This window comes from Myxine glutinosa, chromosome 8 (assembly GCF_964187855.1).
Source record: "Myxine glutinosa chromosome 8, kmMyxGlut1.1, whole genome shotgun sequence".
In the NCBI taxonomy this organism is placed as follows: domain Eukaryota; kingdom Metazoa; phylum Chordata; class Myxini; order Myxiniformes; family Myxinidae; genus Myxine; species Myxine glutinosa.
In genome coordinates, this window is record NC_136268.1 from 80,711,212 (window position 1) to 80,736,044 (window position 24,833).

At 46.3% G+C, this 24,833-nt stretch overlaps 1 protein-coding gene across 1 annotated transcript; it reads left to right on the plus strand.

Annotated features, from left to right (window-relative positions):
* On the plus strand, window positions 1-23,735 carry LOC144893384 (uncharacterized). Its single transcript, XM_078783970.1, has 6 exons — window positions 1-125; window positions 3,651-3,856; window positions 5,130-6,173; window positions 19,103-19,124; window positions 23,090-23,146; window positions 23,657-23,735. Exons 3-6 carry the CDS (start codon window positions 5,501-5,503, stop codon window positions 23,733-23,735), a joined length of 831 nt encoding a protein of 276 aa, XP_078640096.1. The 5' UTR covers window positions 1-125; window positions 3,651-3,856; window positions 5,130-5,500.
* The last annotated feature ends 1,098 nt before the right edge of the window (window positions 23,736-24,833 follow it).

Genomic DNA, 24,833 nt, shown 5'->3' on the forward strand with positions numbered 1-24,833 from the left:
TTCTTCCTTCCCATGAGGTCTTCGACCGACAATTTTGGTGTCAGAAGTGGGATCATCCAAGTGTGCAGACGAGGTGGACCCTCACGTTCCAGGTCGGGAGGGAGGCCTGCCGGCACCTAATTTGGGTAAGCAATTTTTGCACATCGAAATTGAAGCCTCCTGCCTTGCTTTGGACGTGTGGACCTCTGTCGGCTGTACCACCTGGCTTGCATTCCGAACCATATTTAGTTTAAACCAGAGCAACAGTGGGTAATGAATCGATTATACAGGGCGCCCGAGATAAGGAGGGATGTCCCTCAGGTAAGCTTCCTGCGTGGGAAGCAGGTAGACCCATATGTGGGTGATAGATAATAGGTGTTAAGTTACTCCGGCGTGAGAACTGCGTTTAAGGTTAGGGATCGGGGGGCGACCCGATCTTAGGACTACCAGGAGGGACTAGCCCAAGAAAGGTAGGACGATGAGTATTTTAAGTTAAGCTACGCACTGAATGTGTTGGAGTGAGCACAGGTATTTGTGTATGAGGGAATGAATGATCTGTCATTGCAGCGTGTATTTGTGTTTATTGTGTGTGTGTCATTGATGTGTGTCATGGATTGACAAGGAGTTCCCCAAATTGCCTACGGGCGTTGGGCAATCCGGATGAGTAAAATTGGGAGTGAAAGTCAAAAATGATAGGCTGTCAACCGACTGGGTGTTTATTCAACGGCATGGCCGGGGCTTGTATTTGGCCGACTTGGGATGGCAGAATGCGTTGAATGAAGGCAAGAATGACATGTGATGTTGACATGAGTCCAATCGGAAGGATGGATGGTTATGGTTTCACCCGGTCTGTTTATCTGTCTGTCTGTCTATCTGTGAATGGAAATTGAACTGGACTTCGACAGAAGGCAGGTGGGTGGTCACCTGCTGTGAATTGTGGTGGAACATTTGTGACGTCCCCTAATACGAGGGGACGAATTGGTTTGTAAATGTGTTGTGCAGGTACTTTCTCTGTAGGTAGCTAAATTCTACCTGGGATAAGTTCAGGTGGAGAGGGGAGTTGTCTCTGATGCCTTGCTCCACGGGGCAGGAATATTGTTGTCAAGTCTCATGTAACCTTGGTTAACGTATATCTACGGACAAGAGCTGCACTTTATTTTAGTAAGTGACTGGGAAAGTTTGTTTTAAAAGGTGCCAGCGGAGTTGTTTAGAGTTATGGAGGTCACAACTCGCTGGAACCTCTTTATTTATGTTTGGCTGACTTACATTGGCTAGTGTATGAGAAAAGGGGGACTGAAAATGCTTTGATTTTTTCGTGGATTGCCCATTGGGCATGTTTAGGATTTAATAGAGTGGTGGAGTTCTGTGAAATATAATGACGTTGTCTTATGGACACTTTGTGAGTGGCTAGACACGTGCCTGAAAAGGGAAATTGTATTCATAACTCATGTGGGTTGTATCTGAAGAAAAGGTTTAAAAGGAAGTGAGAAGAAGGTCATGGAAAGTGCAAAGATGATTAAATTGGAAAGTCGAATCAGATGGATTACTTGTCAATGACAGGTGACTGCAGGAATTGATGAGAAAGTGGAGGAAAAGGTTATAAAAGTTGATGGAAAAGACAAGAAATAAAAAAGTGGTTAGTTATGGACTGTTGTTTTGTGATAAGAAGGTGATTGGGGGCTGGTGAAGATTGGATCACGGCTCTGCAGATCAGGTGAACAGAACTCCACCAGGTATATGGGAATCACATCAATTAAATTATTGCTCAAAGGGAGGTGATAGAGCAAAATGAAGAAGATTGTCATGTGGACCGCAAGGCTAACCTCCGCTCTTGCAGGGAAATGGCTTTGGGAGGCCAGTTGTTGTTTTTGGTAGACTCTAGGTTCTAAAACCTAAGGCAAAATGCATAGGAGGGTAAAATTGGTGATTGCGAATGGAGATTAGTTAGAGAACTTGGAGACGATTTCGTTATTTTTCAGATAATTTTTCCAGTGGGTTTATACTGGTGTGAAATTCGCGTATCTAGGAAGGAAGGGAAAAAATGTCCAGGTATTGATAGGATAACAGTGAAATTTTGAAGTGAAGTGAAGGATAACAGTGAAGTGTTAGTGTGTTCGTTGCGATTTTTGGGAATGGCAGGGTATTGTCGTACATGGATAATTGACTATGCGTTACTAGCAAAACCTCTGTATGAGGCGACGAAAAACGACCAGCCACGGATGGTGAACTGGACGGACAGTCGAATACGCTGCTACGAAGGACTCAAACGAGCCCTGATAACGACCCCAACCTTAGGCCTTCCCGATTATAAAAAGGCCTTCACACTTTTCACCCATGCAGTAGGGGGATTCGCACAATCCGTATTAACTCAGACTCATGGAGATAGGGAACGTCCGGTAGCCTATTTCAGCAAAAAGCTTGATGCGGTAGAACAAGGCTTTCCGCTGTGTTTACAAGCCGTGGCGGCTGCCCGATACGCAGTTGAGCGGACGGCCGACATAGTAATGGGACATGCTGTCCTTTTACAGGTACCGCATTGCGTCCATACACTACTACAACAGCGAAACACACAGCATCTCACAGCCACTCGACTGATGCAATACGAAACGGCATTAGTTATGGCACCCAACGTGACGGTGATGCGGTGTACCATTCTTAACCCAGCGACACTTTTGCCAACAAAGGAGGAGGGAATCCCGCACGTTTGCACGGACGTGGTCCAATTAATATCAACGGTAAGGCCTGACTTACAGGACACTCCGCTACAGGAAGCCGATCATACCTATTACGTCGATGGTTCAGCCAAACGGGCTTGGGATGGATCCCTGTTATCTGGGTACGCAGTATGCTCGGATACGGAGACGGTCGAAAGCGGCCGCCTCCCGCCCACCTGGTCAGCACAACAAGCTGAACTGTACGCACTCACGAGAGCGTGCGAAGTAAGCAAGGAAAAAGCAGTGACAATTTATACAGACTCGGCATACGCACACGGAGTGGTCCACGACAAAGGGGCCATATGGAAAATGAGAGGGTTCCTCACTTCAGCGGGAGCACTCATTAAAAATGGGGACTTAGTGCGAAATCTGCTTCATAGTATTATGCTTCCACGTGAAATAGCTGTAGTTAAATGCCGAGGTCACCAGCGTACAGACGACGCTGTGGCCCGTGGAAACGCCCGAGCCGACGGAGCAGCAGCACTAGCGGCAAACCAACAGGTTGGGTATAATATGCCAGTAGTTACGCGCAAACAGGGCGCTAAAGCGACTGCCCAGACAGACGTTCCGACATCCGCACCTACAGAGTTCGATGTAATACAATTACAAGCCGCGCCTCAAACGTAGAACATTAAGATTGGATTAAATTGGGAGCTCAGCGCCCCGCAGAAGGACAAATGTGGACGATTAATGACAAACCCGTGGCACCGCGAGCTTTATTGCCATGGTTGGCACGCATGGCGCATCAAAATGGCCATGTGTGCCATAGGGGGGTGATGAGGCAGGTCACTTCCACCTGGGCAGCACCAGGCCTTTCGACTGTGGTTACCATGGTCTGTCGCTCGTGCGCTATATGTCAACGGTATCGGCGCCAGTGGATATGGCAGCCCTTGAATTACCTATCATGGATGACATGCTACTAAAGTTTTGCATAGGTTTGTCCCATGTGGCACGCAGCATACATGAACGCGTTCGGGAGGCCCTACCGGAGCCAGCAAGCAAGCCTATCCACACCTTCGAGGCAGGAGATTACGTGCTGGTGAAGCATTTCACCCGTAAGACTGCGCTCGAACCAAGGTGGACGGGGCCATACCAAGTTCTTCTGATCACACCAACAGCGGTGTTTTGTGAGGGCAAGTCGTCCTGGGTACATGCCACACATTGTAAGTTGGCCATACCCACAAACACAGACACCTCAAACGCACCACCACAGATCGAGGATGCTGCACCACCGCCTGTTAGGGGTGGCAATCACACTTAGTTTAATATACTGCTTTGCCAGCACTGGGGACACGAGGGCATGGGCGAACACGGAGACATATGCATATGGCGACCAAACCATTAAGGTCTACCGGCAGAGAGTTATCTGGGGTCAGAGGATAAATATACCCTGCTGCCATGTAAAGGAAGACGTATGGACACGGATAATGTGGAGGGCGTTGTACACAGACTCACATGGAAGGAAGACAGGTTTTGCTGCCCTCAGTCGTCTGAAGCAAGCGCCACGACAAGGCAGCGCACCAATAGTAAACATGGCCAGGCCAGGTTACAAATGGGGAAAGGACTCGAACAATTTAACCACGCATGTATTACTGAACAGCGGCACTACTCTGATACTACAATGTGAATTCATGACGTCACAGACCCCCTATGACTATAGGCCACCATGCATCTCATACATATTAATTCCGCACCGACGGATCGAAAGCAGGAAAAAGCCAAAGGAAAATACGTATTGGACAGTGACCCGTGCAATGGCGAAGGTACAGAACCGATCACGTTGTTGGATGTGTATGCATTTTCCCCACACCAGTACGACAGGGATAGAAATGGTAGTGCTGCCCCTGTCCCTACGAGATATGTGCTCAGGACCCTTGCGTACCCCATGTCTGACCACAACCTTGGAACTGATAGGCCCAAAATCCCCAGCAGTGTGTTCCCGGGAGTTTCGATATACCCCACCCATTAAGCAGGCTTTGTTAGACAAACCACCTGATCCAGTCTGGGTGACAGAGCAAAAGGGACGGGTGTGTCTTATAGGAAAGGGACACGTTCAGATGGGAACCTCGGAATGTACCCATACCCTGCCATCCGACACCAGAGGGAGAGAAAAGGGAGGCCCCCTTGTAATAACCATAGATGACCAAGCCCAGCATAACGTAACCAAGCTAACCATATCTTGGGGAACACCAAGCGCCACCCGCGTTGAGATCGGTAAATGCATGGCCTCGGCCCTTATCCCACCCCATGGAGTAATGTTTATTTGCGGAAATAAAGCATATCCATACCCGACCAGTGGGGAGGGACTTGTTATCTGGGATCCATTTTTCCCAAGGTAAATTTGGTAAATCATGTATTATTAGATGTAGGGAAGATGATTAAAAGGAAGGTATTTTCGGAAATTGGTGAAAGTAAATATGGCATTTGAATTTCCAGACACGACACAGGAAATGCGGCTATGAATAAGCCAACCATCTGAGAGATAAGGTAACTAAATGCCAATTGGTGGGACGGGGGGCTAGGAATTTGACCATGGTGTGTGTAAGAAAGTATTTTACAGGATGGAAAGTGAAGAAGCCGCCGACAACGACTATGGTTCTGACCACAAAGGCCGTCGACCTGAATGGGCCCTTCAACAAGGCAGTTGTGACCAGCGCTCCAGAAAATTGTATTGAATTTTGTGATGACTGTGATACTTGTGTTGATCCCATGTGGGAACTGGCTGCTGCCTGTATTGATTTTTGTGATGACTGTGATACTTGTGTGGAAAACCCCTTGCGTGTACTGGCTAACGCCTCTTATGTATTATGAATGATTGGCTAATAGATAGTCTCGCATTAGTAATGAAACGAATTGGAAACGAAACCCGAATCGCAGAACTACAATTGGAAGACGAATTAGTGCATATGCGAACAATGGTGATGCAGAATCGAGTGGCTTTGGATATGTTGTTAGCAGAAAAGGGAGGAGTATGTGGGGTTATTGATGGAAAATGCTGCACATATATCCCAGATCACTCGGGAGGCATAGAGGCCTCAATCAGTCGGCTTAAGGCCGCGACCCAGGATCTCGCGGATAGCCGAAAGGGAAGGGAAGAAGCCAATAATGTATGGTCCAGCATATCAGCCTGGTTCAGAGGATGGACAGGGGTCATTGTAAAATGGCTATTGACAGGCCTGGCCATAATCGTGGGAATCGTACTCACCGTAGTTATAATGAAATCCCTAATCATGATTTGTGTGAGAAAATGTTTCACAGGATGGACCCCATCCACCACCAACAACGGGATGTTACTTTCACTATATGGGAAGGATCCAAAGGCCATTGGTGAACCAGCCAACTCTATCGTCTCGGACCCCCACGATTGGGTTGATGGCCTCGACGTTTCGTGGCAAGAGGATGTGGCTTTGGGGATCTATGATTCCTGGCTTGAAAACGATGAACCTATTGATGCTTGGGATTCTGATAATGATGATTTTAGTTGGGATGATTATACCTGTGATTGAGAAAGTGTAGGTTCTTTTAAAGGTTATTGCTATTATGCCAGCAGTAAGGAGCGGATGGCAAACATATATCCGGGAGAACCACCATCACCACCACTTACATCACCCAGCAATCACATGTACAAAGCTTGATGGCATTGGACGTCGATTGTTTGCCCTAATTCGCGAGGACCACGCCTGCATAAAGAGGGCCCCTAAATCTGGCTGGCAACCGGGTCGCACTTACGCCGTGACGAGGGTGGATTCGGAATCTGGCCGGGCGGCAGCAATCTCTTAAACCAGGCGCCGTCGTCGCGAATCATGGCTAACAATTCATACGTTGAATGTTAGACGGCCAGTTAGGGCCGATATCTTTCTTGAGCATGCGTGACGCTATGTCGTGCCTAGCATGTGACTAATTGGGATGCTGACCACTGGGGAATACGGTGTCTTTCCAAGGAGTTGTCTTGTAAAGACAAAGGGAGGAACTGTCAGCCATTAGGGTTTAAACCCCATGACTCAATTGAGTATAACATCTGAAATTATATATCGTGCTTCTGAAAAACTGATTTGAACTCAGCTGCAGGCAGAGGCGAGTGGACAAAATGTGGTTTCGAGGCTCGACGTGCAGGGTGGATCCTTAGCCCAGTAAGCAAGTCCTTGAATGTATGTGCCAAACAGTAGATAATATGCTCGCGACCCACGTACAGGGAAAACATGTCGCTAAACGCCTTCTTCGCAAAGGGAATAATTAATTATATATCTTTGTAGTTTCTAGTATGTCTCCTAAAAACAAAGACGTAACCAACCTCGGGAGAAATATAGACATTACATATCCTTGATTGTTAATGTATTCAGCACGTGTATCCAATCATTCATCTACCATTTAGCCTAGTGTATGAGAATATTTACTTCGGCCTGCGCTCGGGTCTGATATGTTTAGATAAAGAGCCAAAAAAGCTCAGCCTATCCCATGCTTACATCTGTTTGTCCAAGTTTGGCCTTCTGTAGGAAGGGACAATGGGAGGTGTTGTCGTTATGGCCCAGGGTTTGCTATGTCTTTAGCGCAGATTCTTGTCTGATATTTTGCTATAAATGAAATGACTTTTTGCTTATTTTTTAGCGAGTGTCTTGAGGAATTGCCCGCTGCGTGTTAGGCGGCGCATTCTTGAGCCTCGCTCCACACTGTGTGTTTGTAATCGATCCCATTAAACATTGTTGCTCTGATTCTTCTTCTTCTTCCTTCCCATGAGGTCTTCGACCGACATATATACATATATATATATATATATATATTGTTACGGCCTGCGGATAAGGATGTTGGTTTGCCGAGTGGATGGCACCGCGGCCTAACAGTTACCCCGATTAACCCGATCCCCGAACGTTGGCGGGATCGCGCCACAGCTATTCAATATGGAAAAGACAAAAGCGACACGGATGTGAAAAGAAGAAGAAGAAGGCGAAAAGGTTGGAAATACGAATATAATTTATTTGCTATTTACAGGCTCAAAATAACCAAGGAAGAAGGAAAGATAAGAAAATAATTTACAGAAGATATTAGACACAGTGCAATGCTAGCTTATACAAACTTAATTAACCCAAGGACAGAACAAACAAAACAAACTCACGTTCACAAGAAGGATGGAGAGGCAGGAGGTGGATGGCTGGAGGGAGAGGAAGGTCCAATGGTACTGCAGCACGATCGGCGCGTTTGACCGCCGCCGTTCCTTCGCGGCCCTAGTCCGGAACTGCCATCAAGGCCCCACGCTGCTGTCGTTGCTGCTGTGGCTGCGGCTGCTCTGGGGACGTCGCGTGCTTTGCCAGGACCCATCTGGTCCCACCACACAACGTGCTTGCTTCTTGCCCAACTCTCTTGCTTGGTCCAACTTTGGCAAGCAAGGCGACGAATAGCAGGCTTTGTGCTTCCCTGGACAATCTCCTCTTTTATTGTTCTCTATGTTCTCCTTTTTGGTCCAACCACTCTTTCTCTCTCTTGGTCCAATCACTCCTCACCACCGACCACTCCCTTGCTTCTTGCGCACGCGCCTTTATAACGCCTCCGGCGATCAAGCCGCCGGCCTTCAGGACACGCCCATCGGTGTGCTCACCTTGGCCCTGGTTGGTCGCGTGACCCTCTGGCTCCGCCCTTGATGACGACGGGTGGGCATGCCCCTCTTCCCCGACCCGAGCACATGTTCAATGGTGGTTTTGGAGGGGATGTAATTGGCAATCGAGGCTTGGCAATGATGAAAGGGGGGTGTGAAAGGAAGCTACTCTATTTCACTTGGTGCAATGGAGTGTCATCTTAATGGGAGACAAGGCCTTATCCTAATACACATAATAAAGATATAACTATCAACCAGGGGGAAATCTATGATTGGCTGACGTGTATGCTTTATGGACTAATTATGGGACGCCCTTTGACCTTTACACAACACTGGAGGCAGGAGGGTCCAGAATCAAGCAATAATTCACAACAATTTACTACAATACAACACAATAAAAAAAACACAATCCTCATATCCGCAACACTGCACCCTCCTCCTCTTAGGCCCATCCCGGGCCTATAACTTTAACTTAGTGTGACACGTAGGTGTAGTTCCCTCTACTTTTAACCTGACCCTGAGTGCGACAGTTTTAAAACATAAATAAATATGTCCCGCTGCTCCATTGCACCCTACCTAACAGACTCATGCCCACAGCTAACCGAATTGCGGAATGGTCTTCAAACTATACACTGACGGTGGGGAGCATTATTTACACTGACGTTACTTTATTTACAAAATGCAACCCAGGACCTGTGATTGTTCTTTCTGGGGTGAGACAGTCTGCTCTGCATCGATGCACCATGAAAGCACCCAAAACGCACCAAAACACCCTCAAGCACCAATCGATGCACAGTCATCACTGTTCAAAAATAAAAATAAAAACAACAACCCCTAACCCTGCAGGTGGTCTCTTGCTCTTCGGCTCCCTCTGCTGGCTATTGCTTTCTTCCAGATGTTGTCATCTTCCTTTGCTGGCGGCCTATTTGTATTAAAATAAAATGCACCCAACGTGTCCATTGTTATTTATTTATGGCCCACAGGGCCGACCAGTGTGGTTCACCTGTGGGGCATTGGTGCCCTGTGGCCAAGGTCCGCCAGCAAGATCTTGGGCCTTCATGGCCGGTTCCAGCAGAGGGGCCATGCCCCAACCCACGGGGTCCATAAGTGGTGCTCGGCCACAGACATGTGGTCCATAATGTGGTGCATCGATGCAGACAGCTGGTTCTGGGAGTTCCGGGCGCACAATGGCGGACTCACGCACGCTCAGCTCATCGCCCAGTGGCGCACAGGTCCTCATGTGGGAGACAAAAGGGGGGACAGACAGATGAGCGAGGGGTAAGGTCACAAGGGTACACATCAATAAGGCAATGCAAGGTGAAGTGTGTACGGAGAGCGAAGTGAGAAAGCTCGTCCCTACCGTACGTCACCCCCCCCCCGTCACCTACACTACCCTTGCCCTTACCCCATATTTACAAAATCTACACATTTACAAATTCGTCACTACTGTCACATCTTCCCCCTATACCAAATTCGTCTTCACTCCCTCTACTTTAAAATTTGCCATCACAAATTCATCATCAATCCTCATAAGGAGGGAGAGATGGAACAACAGCACAATGTCACACCCACGTCATGATGCGTCTCACAATCCAAACATTTGCATCAAAAATAATAAAACAACCTGGCATGGTGTGGAGGTACGTCATCTCAGGTGAGTGGATGTAGATGGTGCGAGGAGACTTCAATCCTAACTATCCTCAAAATGACTTTAACACACTTTACACTACCCGGGGTCTTTCCCTGCCAATTCATTGGCCATCTTACACTATGGGTTCTAAAAACCAATTCCCATTGACCAAACTGTGGTGCTTCTCAATTTGGGGTCTCACTCCCCCGATTCATCTCCCTGTGCCCTTGCACAATTTCTGGGCTGGGTCGTGCAGCTCTCCAGCAGGTCTACCCACCTGCACACCTCCACCACTGCAGTTGCCACCCGAGCTTACCTAGCTCCTCACCCTAACCTATCTAATTGGGGAAGGCCCCTCCTGGCTCTGTCACCCCTCGGTGCCCTCTGGCACTGGGCTACCCGGGTCCGTCCTCCGGATCCTCGGGCCCCATTCACAACAACTCTACCGGCTCCCAGAGCCCACCTGCGGCCTCACCTGGCCGACATCCTCACAGTGGTGGAGTGCCCAAACCAACTACACACACTAACAGGCTACACGCCCAGCCATTTCCACAACACTAATGCACCCATCCAAATACCATTCTTTCACCCGCACCACAGATGCCAATATCCAACCACAATTTACCTACACCCTCTACCTAACACTTACACTACCCTCCCCGGGTATTCGTGAAGGGGGTCCATCCTTCCCCCATTCACACCTTCGCACCATCCACTCCACTCCATAGTTTCCACCATACTCACTCCACGACCATCCATTCCAATACTCCATATATTCCACACTCCATGTATTCTACACTCCATGTATTCCACACTCCATGTATTTCACACAACCATTCTCCATTCACCTGTTGTTGCACACCTGTGCAATCACACCTGGTGCCACCTGCACCCTCCTTCCTTCCTGGACCATTTGGTCAGCACAATACTCATCACCATCACTCACTCAAACACTGCTCCATACACCTGTTCAGTTGCACACCTGTGCAATCACACCTGTTCACCATACATACGGCATCATCTAATCTACCTGTTGCCCTGCTAACTTAGTGCTCCCCGTTTTCCCTTTAAACTAAGCACATACCACGTCATTATCATCCACTCTAATCTACCTGCGTCCCCACTACAGGTATCAGTCACTACCTAATCTTAACGTTACCTAAGGTCATCTTCTAGGTCCCTACACACGATATCCTAACCCACCCGGGCTAGTTTTCACTGCCATAAACCCCATAACCTAGTGCTCCTTTGCCCCCGTTATGAGGGAGGGCAGAGTTGCCATCCCATCACATCGGGTATCTTCTACTATCAATTTTGCTCACCAAATTTCAACCAATCAAAAATTTGCCAATCACAACCCATCATCTGCCAATCCTTACTGCCAATCATTCTACCAATCATCAAATTTTGCTTTGCAATTTCGGGTCCAAAACACTATCCTCATCATCAGTCTTCTCACTAGTGCCTCTCGGTGCGCCAATTCACTTCTAAAGCTCGGCTTCACAAAGCCGAGCAATGAATGCGGGTTGTTTGGTGCCGGCGGCTGGATACGTCCGGCACTCGGTGCAGGGAAGGATGCTTACCCGGGCCGAGATCCCTCGCACCATCTCGGCACAGAGCCGTCCAATGGCCCGATCTCGACCTGCCGGAACGCCTCAACAAAAAGGGGTCGCCATGACGACCCTTCCTATCGGGATGCCCGCTCCGCCTAGTGGAGCATGGACGCGGCCGTTTAAAGCGCGGCCCGGCGTGGATCGCGTACGGCGGTTCTTTCGAAACCGCCGTGGTTCGGATCCCCGCTGGTCCTCGCGGCACGCGAAGCTGCTCGGCGCGCACCGAGGGCCCGATTCGGCTATAAGTCGCCCTAACCGCTAACCCGGTTACCGTCGATGGTTCACCTGCATGCTCACACGCATACGCTACCCCTTTCACCCTCATCGAGCTCGGTGCTCCAACGCCGCCCGTACACCCCGCGTACTTCGTTATTGTACTCGTTCTTTCGCTCACAGACTTGGTCACACACCTGACCACCGCACACCTTTGCACACACTCGTCGTTCGCACACCTCACCAACACACCTCTTCGCACCCCCTTCTCGGTCACCTCCTCTGTGACCACTACAGGTGTGCTCTCACTTGCACTCCCAACCACGTGCCTCACTACTAATTCCAGCGTGCATTCCCATACGCGCTCTGCCATTCCAGGTGTGCATCCTCTCTCACCTGCCACAACCAACTCACGCTCCGTGTCACTCTCACTACTCTCACCTCCACACTCGGTCGCACACTCACCCTTACTTTTGACAGCGCACTCTTTCCTCATGCACCCGTCCGTTACACACCTTTCTCGCGCATCCTCTTACGCACACTCTCCCGTTACACCCTCCGTAACACTCCCCACTCCACGCTTCCATGTGCCCCCTCGCACACGCGCTACGACCAACTCACTCTCGACAGCACACTCACTCCTCGGCGCGCACTTTTTCCTCACACACCCCAGAGTCGGACATTCTCGCACACCGTACCTGTCGCACACTTCACCAACGGCCTCTCACGAACACCCGGATCCAAATCAACCCCCAAGCCGACTGAAGCTCCCCTCACATCATATACATTTCCTCGTATATCGCCACTCACCTTGGCACCTCGTCTCCGCACCTCCTTCGCCACCTGCAAACTCTTTATCTGGTTAGCAAGCACAACATCACGATTTGAGCACCGACCTTGCACATATTCCATCACCTCCTCCTGTATTTCTCTCTTAGTTTCCGTCCGTCTCTTCTTAATTTCACTCACCTCTTCTTCCACTTCCTCTAATTTTTGCTTCACCTCTTTTATTTCCCGGTGCATCTCCTCTATCTCGTCCTCTAAGGCTACCTTGACCGTTTCTATGTGCGTCCTCACCTCCCGGTCCTTCGTCTCCATTACTTCTGTCACCTCGTCCAACCTCGTTGTCAGTCCCTCACGTACCATCTGACATTCCCTCTGTGTCGCTATTAATTCATTTTTAATGTCTTTCTGTGTCGCTTTTAAACCTCCTAGTACCGCAGTGTTCTTTTGTACCTGCTCCACTAACTCCGTCTGTCCCACCGTCAGCTGTTCCACCTCCTGCGTCAGGTCCTCTATGCCCCCTTGTAACTTTGCCGTCCCATTTCTCACCTCTTTTTCCATACGCTTCTCGCCTTGCTTTACCTCCTCGCGTACCCCCGAGACCTCCTCGCTTACACCTCGTCGTATCTCCTCCTTCATCTCCTCCATCTCCTTAGTAGATGCCACCCTCATCTGTCCCAATTCATCCCTCTGAGCATCCAATTTACCTTCTAACCCGATTTTCACCTCCTCTATCTGGTTCCCCATCCGTTTGATTTCCCGGGCGGATTGCTCCCCTACTTCCCGCAATTTGCCTTCCATCCTATTTTCTAACCCAATTAACCCATTTTTCACCTCTTTTATCCCATTGTCTAACCCCTCAATTTTCTTTTCTAACCCCTCAAATTTACTGTCTATCTTCCCAATTTGGGCACTGGTACCCCTCGCTTCGTCCCTCATTACCCCCAATTGCTCACTGGTACCCCTTGCTTCGTCCCTCATTCTGCTTTCCATCCCTTCCATTTGGTTTCTCATCCCCCTGTTCTCTTCCCTCTCCTCATCTGCCTTGACCATGAAGGCCTGCATCTGCTGCATGAATAGGCCCCAGTTCATTGGTGCTGCGGCCGCTGCTACGGTCACGGGCGCGGCAAAATTTGGTGCCGCTACACCCACGTGCGCGAGGACGCCATTTTGCACGCCTGAAACCTCCTCAACCACATTGCCATTTTTCTCCTCCTCCCTTTCCTCCACATACATTTCCCCGAGGTCCTAGGTCGATTCTACCCCATCTATCTCTCCCACCGGCATCCCGTCGCCTTGACCAGCCATGGCGCGATTTCAAAATTCGGGTTTTGTAAAACACAACAAATTTCAGTAGCTCGTAATTTTGAGCGCGTTAAGCGCACTTCGGGTCCGTTCCCGCTCCCGACACCAATTGTTACGGCCCGCGGATAAGGATGTTGGTTTGCCGAGCAGATGGCACCGCGGCCTAACAGTTACCCCGATTAACCCGATCCCCGAACGTTGGCCGGATCGCGCCACAGCTATTCAATATGGAAAAGACAAAAGCGACACAGATGTGAAAAGAAGAAGAAGAAGGCGAAAAGGTTGGAAATACGAATATAATTTATTTGCTATTTACAGGCTCAAAATAACCAAGGAAGAAGGAAAGATAAGAAAATAATTTACAGAAGATATTAGACACAGTGCAACGCTAGCTTATACAAACTTAATTAACCCAAGGACAGAACAAACAAAACAAACTCACGTACACAAGAAGGATGGAGAGGCAGGAGGTGGATGGCTGGAGGGAGAGGAAGGTCCAATGGTACTGCAGCACGATCGGCGCGTTTGACCACCGCCGTTCCTTCGCGGCCCTAGTCCGGAACTGCCGTCAAGGCCCCATGCTGCTGTCGTTGCTGCTGTGGCTGCGGCTGCTCTGGGGACGTCGCGTGCTTTGCCAGGACTCGTCTGGTCCCACCACACAACGTGCTTGCTTCTTGCCCAACTCTCTTGCTTGGTCCAACTTTGGCGAGCAAGGCGACGAATAGCAGGCTTTGTGCTTCCCTGGACGATCTCCTCTTTTATTGTTCTCTATGTTCTCCTTTTTGGTCCAACCACTCCTTCTCTCTCTTGGTCCAATCACTCCTCACCACCGACCACTCCCTTGCTTCTTGCGCGCGCGCCTTTATAACACCTCCGGCGATCAAGCCGCCGGCCTTCAGGACACGCCCATCAGTGTGCTCACCTCGGCCCTGGTTGGTCGCGCGACCCTCTGGCTCCGCCCTTGATGACGACGGGCGGGCACGCCCCTCTTCCCCGACCCGAGCACATGTTTAATGGTGGTTTTGGATGGGATGTAATTGGCAATCGAGGCTTGGCAATGATGAAAGGGGGGTGTGAAAGGAATCTACTCTATTTCACTTGGTGCAATGGAGTGTCATATTAATGGGAGACAAGGCCTTACCCTAATACACATAATAAAGATATAACTATCAACCAGGGGGAAATCTATGATTGGCTGACGTGTATGCTTTATGGACTAATTATGGGACGCCCTTTGACCTTTACACAACACTGGAGGCAGGAGGGTCCAGAATCAAGCAATAATTCACAACAATTTACTACAATAAAAAAAACACAATCCTCATATCCGCAACAATATATATATATATATATATATATATATATATATGTATATATATATATATATATGTATATATATATATATATATATATATATATATATATATATATATATATATATATATATATATACAGTGAAACCTTGACTTACGAGTTTAATTCGTTCTGTGACCGAGCTCGTAACTCAATTTGCTCGTTTCTCAAATTACATTTCCCCATTAAAATGAATTGAAATGCTATTAATCCGTTCCAGCCCCCAAAAAACAACACCAATTTTTTTTGAAATATATATAAATAAATATCTCGCGCTTTATATTTCACCTGTATGCAGCATACAAGTTGGCAGGATGGCCTGGACTGGAGGTACGCACACTTGACTCTAAACTGTCCAGCCTGAGTTTGAATCCCTACCCAGCTATAACCTGTCATGTCGGTGTTTCACAGGCAGGGTGATTCATCAATGTGTGTACCGCTAAACTGGTTGCCCCGTTTGCGTCCCATTCGTTGTTGGATGTTAAGGATCTCACCGTGTCTTCCACAAAGAGAAGGCGAGCTATCGCCGGCACTCTGAACAAGTTGTGGCCTGGCATGCTCTTCTCCTCTGCCGTTATATACGTCCTCCTCGGCATCTTTTTCCAGAAGAGCCCTGTCTCATCACAGTTGATGATTTGCTGGGGGATGTATCCTTCGGCTTCTATCAGTTCGGCAAAAGTTATAATAAAATCTTCAGCTGCCTTCACATCCGAGCTTGCTGCCTCACCATGCCTGACGACGGAGTGAATGCCGGTCCTCTTCTTAAAATTATCAAACCATCCCCGACTGTCTTTGAATGACTCTTCCGATGCCTCGTCCGTTGATGTTCCCGCCGTCTGCTGCACCAAATCCCCGTAAATGTCTCATGCCTTCTCACAGATGATGCTCTCGGTCACGGTATCTCCTGCGAGCTGCTTCTCCGTCAACCACACAAACAACAACTTCTCCATCTCTTCATGGACAGAGGTCCGGAGCTTTGAAATAATCTTATAGCCCTTGGCTGGCGTTATAGCCTTTATCGACTCCTTCTGCTTCAAAATCGTACATATTGTAGAAGTACTACGATCGTACTGCCTCGCCACGTCGACAACACGCACACCTCGCTCATGTTTTTCGACGATTACGTGTTTTATATCCAAGCTCGCTCACTCGTAACTCAGATCTCGGCTCGCATCACAAAGCAAAAAATCGACCGAGCGACGGCTCGTATCTCGGAAAACTCGTAAGTTGGTGCACTCGTAAGTCAAGGTTTCACTGTATATATATATATATATATATATATATATATATATATATATATATATATATATATATATATATATATATATATATATATATATACTGAAACGCAAAAGAAACTTACCACCTTTGAAACCTTTAAATATCAACAATAACACTGCGTGTAGTAAATGTGTGAACTTATTTGTGGACAATAGTGTCCTCACTATCAGACAAAACGGTCACGGATGGTCACTTGAACCTTCAATGGTCACTTCATAGCACAGCTGTTGAACAGCCATTTTGACTGTCAGTGATTAGCCAAGGGGTATGGGATGATTTTAATGAGCTGCACGTGATGTCTTGATATTGGCTTTAAAAAGGCCAGTGAAAAATGGGTATTTCAATCAACATGCCACGATTGTCAAGGGATCAACGGCAGCATGCCCTGGGCATGCTGCAAGGCGGACTGAGCTACCGTGAGGTGGCACGTCGCCTTGGCTGTTCACACCAGACGATATCGGCCCTGGTGGATAGAGACACCCTCCACAACTCTGCAGATGACAGACCTCGATCAGGGAGGCCAAGAGTCACCACTGCAAGGCAGGACAGGCAGATGGTCCGAAGTCACCTGCGGGATCGATTCCGTCCAGCATCCCGCACTGCGGCAGAAACTCCGGGGCATGCAAACCCACGGATCTCCAATGATACTGCACGAAGACGACTGCATGACTATTGCAGTCATGCAAGAAACTTACCACTTGTTTGAAATGTAATAAAATTGTAACAGTTCAAAATAAAACAAACCAACAATTGCTAATTGAAACATTGGCATTTTATTGATGACATGTCAAGTTTTTGACCAAGATACACCATCTCATCAGTTTGTTCTACATTACAGAACAGCACAGGGTGCAATGTCAGTCCCCTTTCAATAGCGTGTGTGGCCACCATTGTTTTGGATACAGGCAGTGCATCGTCGGCGTATACTGCCTACCAGTCTTTCGATGGACTGCTGCTGGATTCTGTCCCACTCAGTCCTCAATGTCTGAAGCAGCTCTGCCCATGTCCTGGCCCTGCCAACTACGCGTCTCACAAGCTCATCCCACAGGTGCTTTATGGGATTCAGGTCAGGGGAGAGCGCAGGCCACTGCATGGTGTTGATGTTCTCGCCTTGGAGAAATGCAGTGGTAAAGCGAGCAGCATGGGGACGAGCGTTGTCATGCTGAAAGGTTCTCAGTTCTGGGTGGTCTAGCAGGAATGGCAGCAGATGAGGTCGCAGCATGTTATCCACATACCGCTGGGCGTTAAGATTCCCATCCACAACCACCAGTGGCGTCCTGTACCGGCCTGATATGGCGGCCCACACCATCACACTTGGACCACCCCACCTGTTGGCTTGACGCACGCAACAATCGGCATATTGCTCGCCAGTTCTTCTCCAGACATGCTCACGCCCATCAGGACTGTCGACACAGAACCTTGACTCATCGCTGAAAGCGACCTCGTTCCACTGCGCCAAGGTCCACCGCTGATGCTGCTGGCACCATCTCTGTCGGTTGCGGTGATGGGCAGCCGTCATCACGGGGCCTCTGTATGGTCTTCTGGCAGTCAGACCATAGTCATGCAGTCGTCTTCGTGCAGTATCATTGGAGATCCGTGGGTTTGCACGCCCCGGAGTTTCTGCCGCAGTGCGGGATGCTGGACGGAATCGATCCCGCAGGTGACTTCGGACCATCTGCCTGTCCTGCCTTGCAGTGGTGACTCTTGGCCTCCCTGATCGAGGTCTGTCATCTGCAGAGTTGTGGAGGGTGTCTCTGTCCACCAGGGCCGATATCGTCTGGTGTGAACAGCCAAGGCGACGTGCCACCTCACGGTAGCTCAGTCCGCCTTGCAGCATGCCCAGGGCACGCTGCCGTTGATCCCTTGACAATCGTGGCATGTTGATTGAAATGCCCATTTTGTCCTGGCCTTTTTAAAGCCAATATCAAGACATCACGTGCAGCTCATTAAAATCATCCCGTACCCCTTGGCTAATCACTGACAGTCAAAATGGCTGTTCAACAGCTGTGCTATGAAGTGACCATTGAAGGTTCAAGTGACCATCCGTGACCATTTTGTCTGACAGGGAGGACACTATTGTCCACAAATAAGTTCACACATTTACTACACGCAGTGTTATTGTTGATATTTAAAGGTTTCAAAGGTGGTAAGTTTCTTTTGCGTTTCAGTATATCTATATATATATATATATATATATATATATATATATATATATATATATATATATATGTATATATATATATATATATATATATATATATATATATATATATCCGAGCTTGGCTTGGCTCACCACGCGTCGTTAAAGAGGAACGGGCTTGTTTTAGCTGAGGATAATGACTGTACCTGAGTTGCTGTGTGGTCATGATTTACACCAATCATAAGACAAACAATTATTTTGCACAAATTTATTTGTAGTGTTTGTGATATTACATTTTTATAAGCAATTTAGGTTGAAGATTTAGGTTGAAATTTTTTTTTTTAAGTTTTAAAAAGAACCCCTCAGCACATTCATATGGGAGGGACAGGTGCAGACTAGAAGTTTGGGACGATTGCACCTCACCACCACTTCATTAAAACACCACCACCACAAGATTCAAAACACCTCACCACCACGTAATTCAAACCATCCCACCACCACAAGATTCAAAACACATCACCACCACGTAATTCAAAACATCTCGCCACCACGTAATTCAAAACACTTCACAACCACGTAATTCAAAACATCTCAACACCACAAAATTCAAAACATCTCACCACCACGTAATTCAAAACACTTCACAACCACGTAATTCAAAACATCTCAACACCACAAAATTCAAAACATCTCTCCACCACGTAATTCAAAACATCTCACCACCACATAATTTAAAACACCTCACCACCATGTAATTCAAAACACCTCATCACCAAGTAATTCAAAACACCTCACCACCACGTAATTCAAAACATCTCGCCACCACGTAATTCAAAACATTTCACCACCACGTAATTCAAAACATCTCAACACCACAAAATTCAAAACACCTCACCACTACATAATTCAAAACATCTCTCCACCACGTAATTCAAAACATCTCACCACCACATAATTCAAAACACCTCACCACCATGTAATTCAAAACACCTCACCACCATGTAATTAAAAACACCTCACCACCACGAAATTAAAAACACCTCACCACCACGGAAATGAAAGTTTGAGGGAGTAGTTCAGTGACAACAAAGACACTGCCCAGACATGTGGATATATAGATAGATGACTGCACTGTCATGGTTGCTGTTTTGTCATGGTTTACACCAATCACAATACAAACAATTATTTTGCACAAATGTGTTTGTAATATACGTGATATTACATTTTGTAAACAATTGAAGTTGAAGACTTAAGTTTAAAAAAAATAAATGTTTTTTTCCAAAAAAAAATCAAAAAATAATAATAATAAAATAAATAAATACCCTTAGGACATACACACGGAAGAGATAGGTGAAGACCAGAAGTTTGCTAAGATTTCACAAAAGTTTGATGTCATAGTTCAGTGACAAAACAGGACAGACACTGCACAGATATATATATATATATATATATATATATATATATATATATATATATATATATATATATAAAAGGGTGGGCTTCAAAAAAGCAAAATGCAGATTTTCTCCGGGACAGGGTCGATTTTTGTTCCTTTTGGTGTCAAAGGAAACCACACCACATTTGAATGGAATCCAATAATATTTAGGGGTGCCACATCAGTGATGAATTTTCCCCCATGCAAAAATAGGAATTCCCATTTTTTGGGCTGTATATACACAAAATAAATACATAATTATATATATACATTAAATATAATATTAAAAATAAATATATAGTAAATATACATTAAATAATAAATATACATAAATACATATTATACATTATATATATACAATATATTATACATACAGTTTTGAGACTTCCTATGATCACTATCTGGGCAATTTTCATGCATGTTTTGTACAGGTTCCCGGGGTCAAGGGTACGCTTTTTTAGTGTGTAATATGTAGGCCTAACTTATTGACTGTGGCTCTTTTGTAGAGAGTGACCCTGTGGAGTAAGAATTAACAGGATTTTACCCACATTCTTGCTTATTTTGCAGATATGGCATGTGCTAGTACCAGTGTTTCATTGAAAACTCGGGCTCAAGATAATGTGTATCTCATTGGGTCCACTTCTGGAGATGCCATCAAAGGTGCCAAGCTCCCGACTGTGCATCAATCTCTTGTCCTGTTTTTCCATCACCTGAAGAAGGAGAATCGCAATGCCCGGGAGAGTGCAACCCCCACCATTGAAGAGGTTGTGAAGTTCTGGGAAAAAGCTCACCTACCTACAACGACGAAGCAGCACTGCATCCATCGTTTGGAGAGGCTATATGAAGAATGGAGGAGCCTCCAAAAAGGTGCAAAGCGGGGTGGTGCGACCCAAGAGAAAAAGGAAGCATCCTTCAAGGCCTCCTTGGAGAAGACGTTTGATCTTAGGCATGCAGATTCGGAGGCCATAATCACCAACCCCGAGGACAGGAAGTTTCTTCACGATCAATTCTCAGAGAGGAAGGCTTCAATGGGATCTGTAGACACCGTGTTGGAAGCAAAAACGTTCTTGTGTGTTTGACAGATCAGCAGCCACGAGATGATTATCGTGAACTCCTAGAACTGACTGTCATCTACATGGGAGGAATCCCACCTCGTGGAATCCGGATCATGGCTCCAGGAGCAATGCACAGAGCCAGATGGATGGCAAAAGCACTATATTCACTACAGGTGTTCATGTTTCGGTCAGAGTTCCACTTGACACTTCGAGAGGCGAGAGAACTCCGAGCCTTCAACATTTTTGTCTGCCTTGTGTATGTACAGGCTTGGTTTCGGGCTCCACAAGCTATTGAGGCTCCCTGAATGACATTAACCTCTTCAAGAAGTTGGAAAAGTTTGAACAAATCAATCAGAAGATGGCTCAGGCAGCCGTGAAGGCACTTGGCCGCCACACGTGGTACATGAGCCCAGTACTAGTGGCATTTGCATTCTTTGACACCAGAATTGACAAAGAAAGCAAGATCAATATGATTGAAGCATTGAAAAATGACGGTGAAAACCCCTCTCCAAAGAGACCAGCTATCAAACGAGGAACCGCCCTGTCAATCGCTGGCCTCATAACAAAACACACCAAGCATTTCTTCAGCATCCTAGGGACCCCAACTGATTGGATGGATAAGGATCCTGGTTCATGGGAGCAAGAAACCAGCTTTCAGGAAGCAAAGAAAGCCGCCAGTGGCTTAGTCGTGGTGAACGACAGGGCAGAAAGGGGTGTCGCATTGATACAAGACTACAATAAGCTCCTTACAAAGGATGAAGAGCAAAAGCAAGCTCTGCTCCAAGTTGTTGCTGCTCACAGGAAGATGTACCCCGATGCCAAGAAGGCAACAGTGGTGAAACAGGCCCAGAAATAGGAGTTACATTTCTCATTATATTTGGGTTTTTTAATATTATGTGATATGGTGTCTCTTCATTTTATGAACTGAACATTTGGATTGTTATCATTGAATTTGAGTTTTCATAGCAATATAGTGCTATTTGTGCAGCTATTGTAACTTGTGTTTGCTAGAATACAAAGAAAGTGAGTGGAGGGTGGATTTTCATAAAACAAACTTCTGGTTTTGCTTTCGATCCATATATAGAAAAGTTTTGTAGACACCTTTAGTTTGAAGGCTGATGTGGCACCCCTAAATAAAATCAGATTGCTTTCATATTTGGTGTCTTTTCATTTTGGAACAAAAGGAACAACATGAAGCCATGTCCCAGTAAATATTTTTAAAATATTATTTTGAGCACCACCCTAATATATATATATATATATATATATATATATATATATATATATATATATATATATATATATATATATATATATATATATATATATATATATATATACATATATATATATACAGTTGTTAAGGATATTTTCCTACTGTAGTATGTAATGGATGAACCAAAAATTCAATGTCCATCAACTTGTCAGAAGAGAGTCACAAATTTTAATTCCCGAGGAGGATAGCACTTTCTGTCTTCAAGAAATACACAGCAAGAAAACAATGACCCTCATCAAACCAAGGAGAGCATGGTACAATTCACAAAAACACACAAGGAAGATTTACAACAAATCCTAGGTCAAAGTCCAGAGTGAAAATCCTGGTGCAGTAGGGATGCACAAAGAAATATCATACTATACACCAGTATGCACAGTATACAGATAACATACAAAATCAACCAGCCAAGTGAAGTCTCCTGGCTATTTGGTAATTCATTCTGATTTTTTATACAGTTTCAAGTGGGAGTAGCATGTGGAGGGGGGAGGAGCGAAGAGAGGGGAGGAGAGCAGTAGGATTGGTTGGGCAAAGTTTGGGTGGGAGGGGACAAGTGGAGGGGGGAGGAGCAAAGAGAGGGGAGGAGAGCAATAGGATTGGTTGGGCAAAGTTTGGGTAGGAGGGCGCGAGGATCGGAGGAATCTTGAGATGAGGGTGCTTCCCGCTGAGAGCAGGTTTGCATCCCAAATTATTTAATGCGGTTTTCTGCTTTCCATTGTCTCCTGCAGAACACCTCGGAGCTCCGTCTCTCTAATCCCTTCAAGAACATCTGAAGGTCATTCTCAGTGAAGAGGATATATCTTTTTACTCATTTTTGACATGACAAGAACAAAGACGACTTACTCCATTTCAAAGCACATTTTAAAACAATATTAACCTTAGCCACAACCAAATAATTACAGCGCCTCCATTATTATACCATATTACGAATTAACACACTAGTAACATGGGTTTTTTTTATAAGTCATGTTAAAGCTTCAAAATCAATAGCTATGGCAATCCCCATCCTTTTTCAATCTGCAAATCCTACTGCAATCCCACAAAAGGTTAACCCTTATCAAATACTAATAAGCTATTTTGACTCGGTGTTTAATTATCGTTCTTGTTGAGAGATTTTCCTGAGAACGCTGGCAGTTTCATTAAAACTATTTATTAAATAAACTCCTAAGTAAGAAAGAAAAAAAGAAAAAAAAGCGTCCGCTGACTGTCTTTACAACGGTCAGCGCAGAGTGACTTATCTGCCTTCATTGTTTGACTGAAATAATCACCAAGTACTTTGCATTTCACTTATCTAGTTTCAGACGTCGTGCTGAGTTGATTACTCATGGTCACAATGAAAGCTTGCTCACCGAGCACATTGGTAGACAACTTTGATGATCCAGCGATTACCTAGTTAGACATTATGGCATCAGTTGTATTATTTAATTATTTACAAAGAAAACAATATCTTTTATCCAATAAGACAAACTCGGTCCAACCTTACATTATTTGGAAAAACCCTATTTGTAATATTATTTCCTTCAGTCATTTATGACAATATGTGCTCCGCCATTGCTTCCACTAAGAATTCTGGGCAGTGCCAGAGATAATTTGCCAACTGCAGGGAGATCGCAAAGTTTGCATGGAAACCACAAAAAAACACCTGCAGACTAGGAATGCAGGGTTGAGGCTCATATAAGTTACTTGCTTCATAAATTTACACTTCCACAATCGCTCCTCTGGTCCTGTATCCAGGACCACAACATAGAAGTGTTCAATTTAGTCATCTGTCACAGGTTGACCCTGTTTTGAAGAACAATCATTCAGAATTTTAACCCTGCTCTACCTACGGCATGCATACACCATCCTGATGGAAAAGTTTGTTTGTTATTAGGCATCATCTTGCTTGTTGAATCCCTCCGTCTTTGAGAGTTCAGTCTGTTGCAGAGCTCTTTCCTTCAAGTGATCCTCTGCAGCAGGATGAAAGCTGGAACTCTGTGCTCCTGTCATCAAGGAGTAATCCTTACAGGTCACAATCTTCTCTGTATCTTGCAATGCACAATCTGCCATGTTTCAGCAGCACACAAGCCATTGCACGTTGAATCACCAATATGGTTGTGGATGGGCAAGATCACAAAACGACCCTGCACAGCAGGCAGCATCACTGCCATTCTTGCAACAAGCATTATCAGATCTTCACCAAGGCTGTCGTCCAGTTTCGTCTGACCTGCCCTCTCAGGAAGAGAGTGTGAGGAGCTGCAAAAATCCGGCTCAAACAGCAGAATTGTGTGTGGTGAGGACCAAAGCTGGAGGTGCATCGATGAAGGCTCCAGGATCATGATGTCCAATTGATCCATGATGCACACCATAAACAGCCAGCAGAGCCATGAAAGCCCAGTGTCCAGCACAGTCCAGCAGTCCCATCCAGGAATCACCCTCCTTTGGCAATCAGCAGCGTGATGTGATGTTGGAACATCAGGAGTGATGCACACC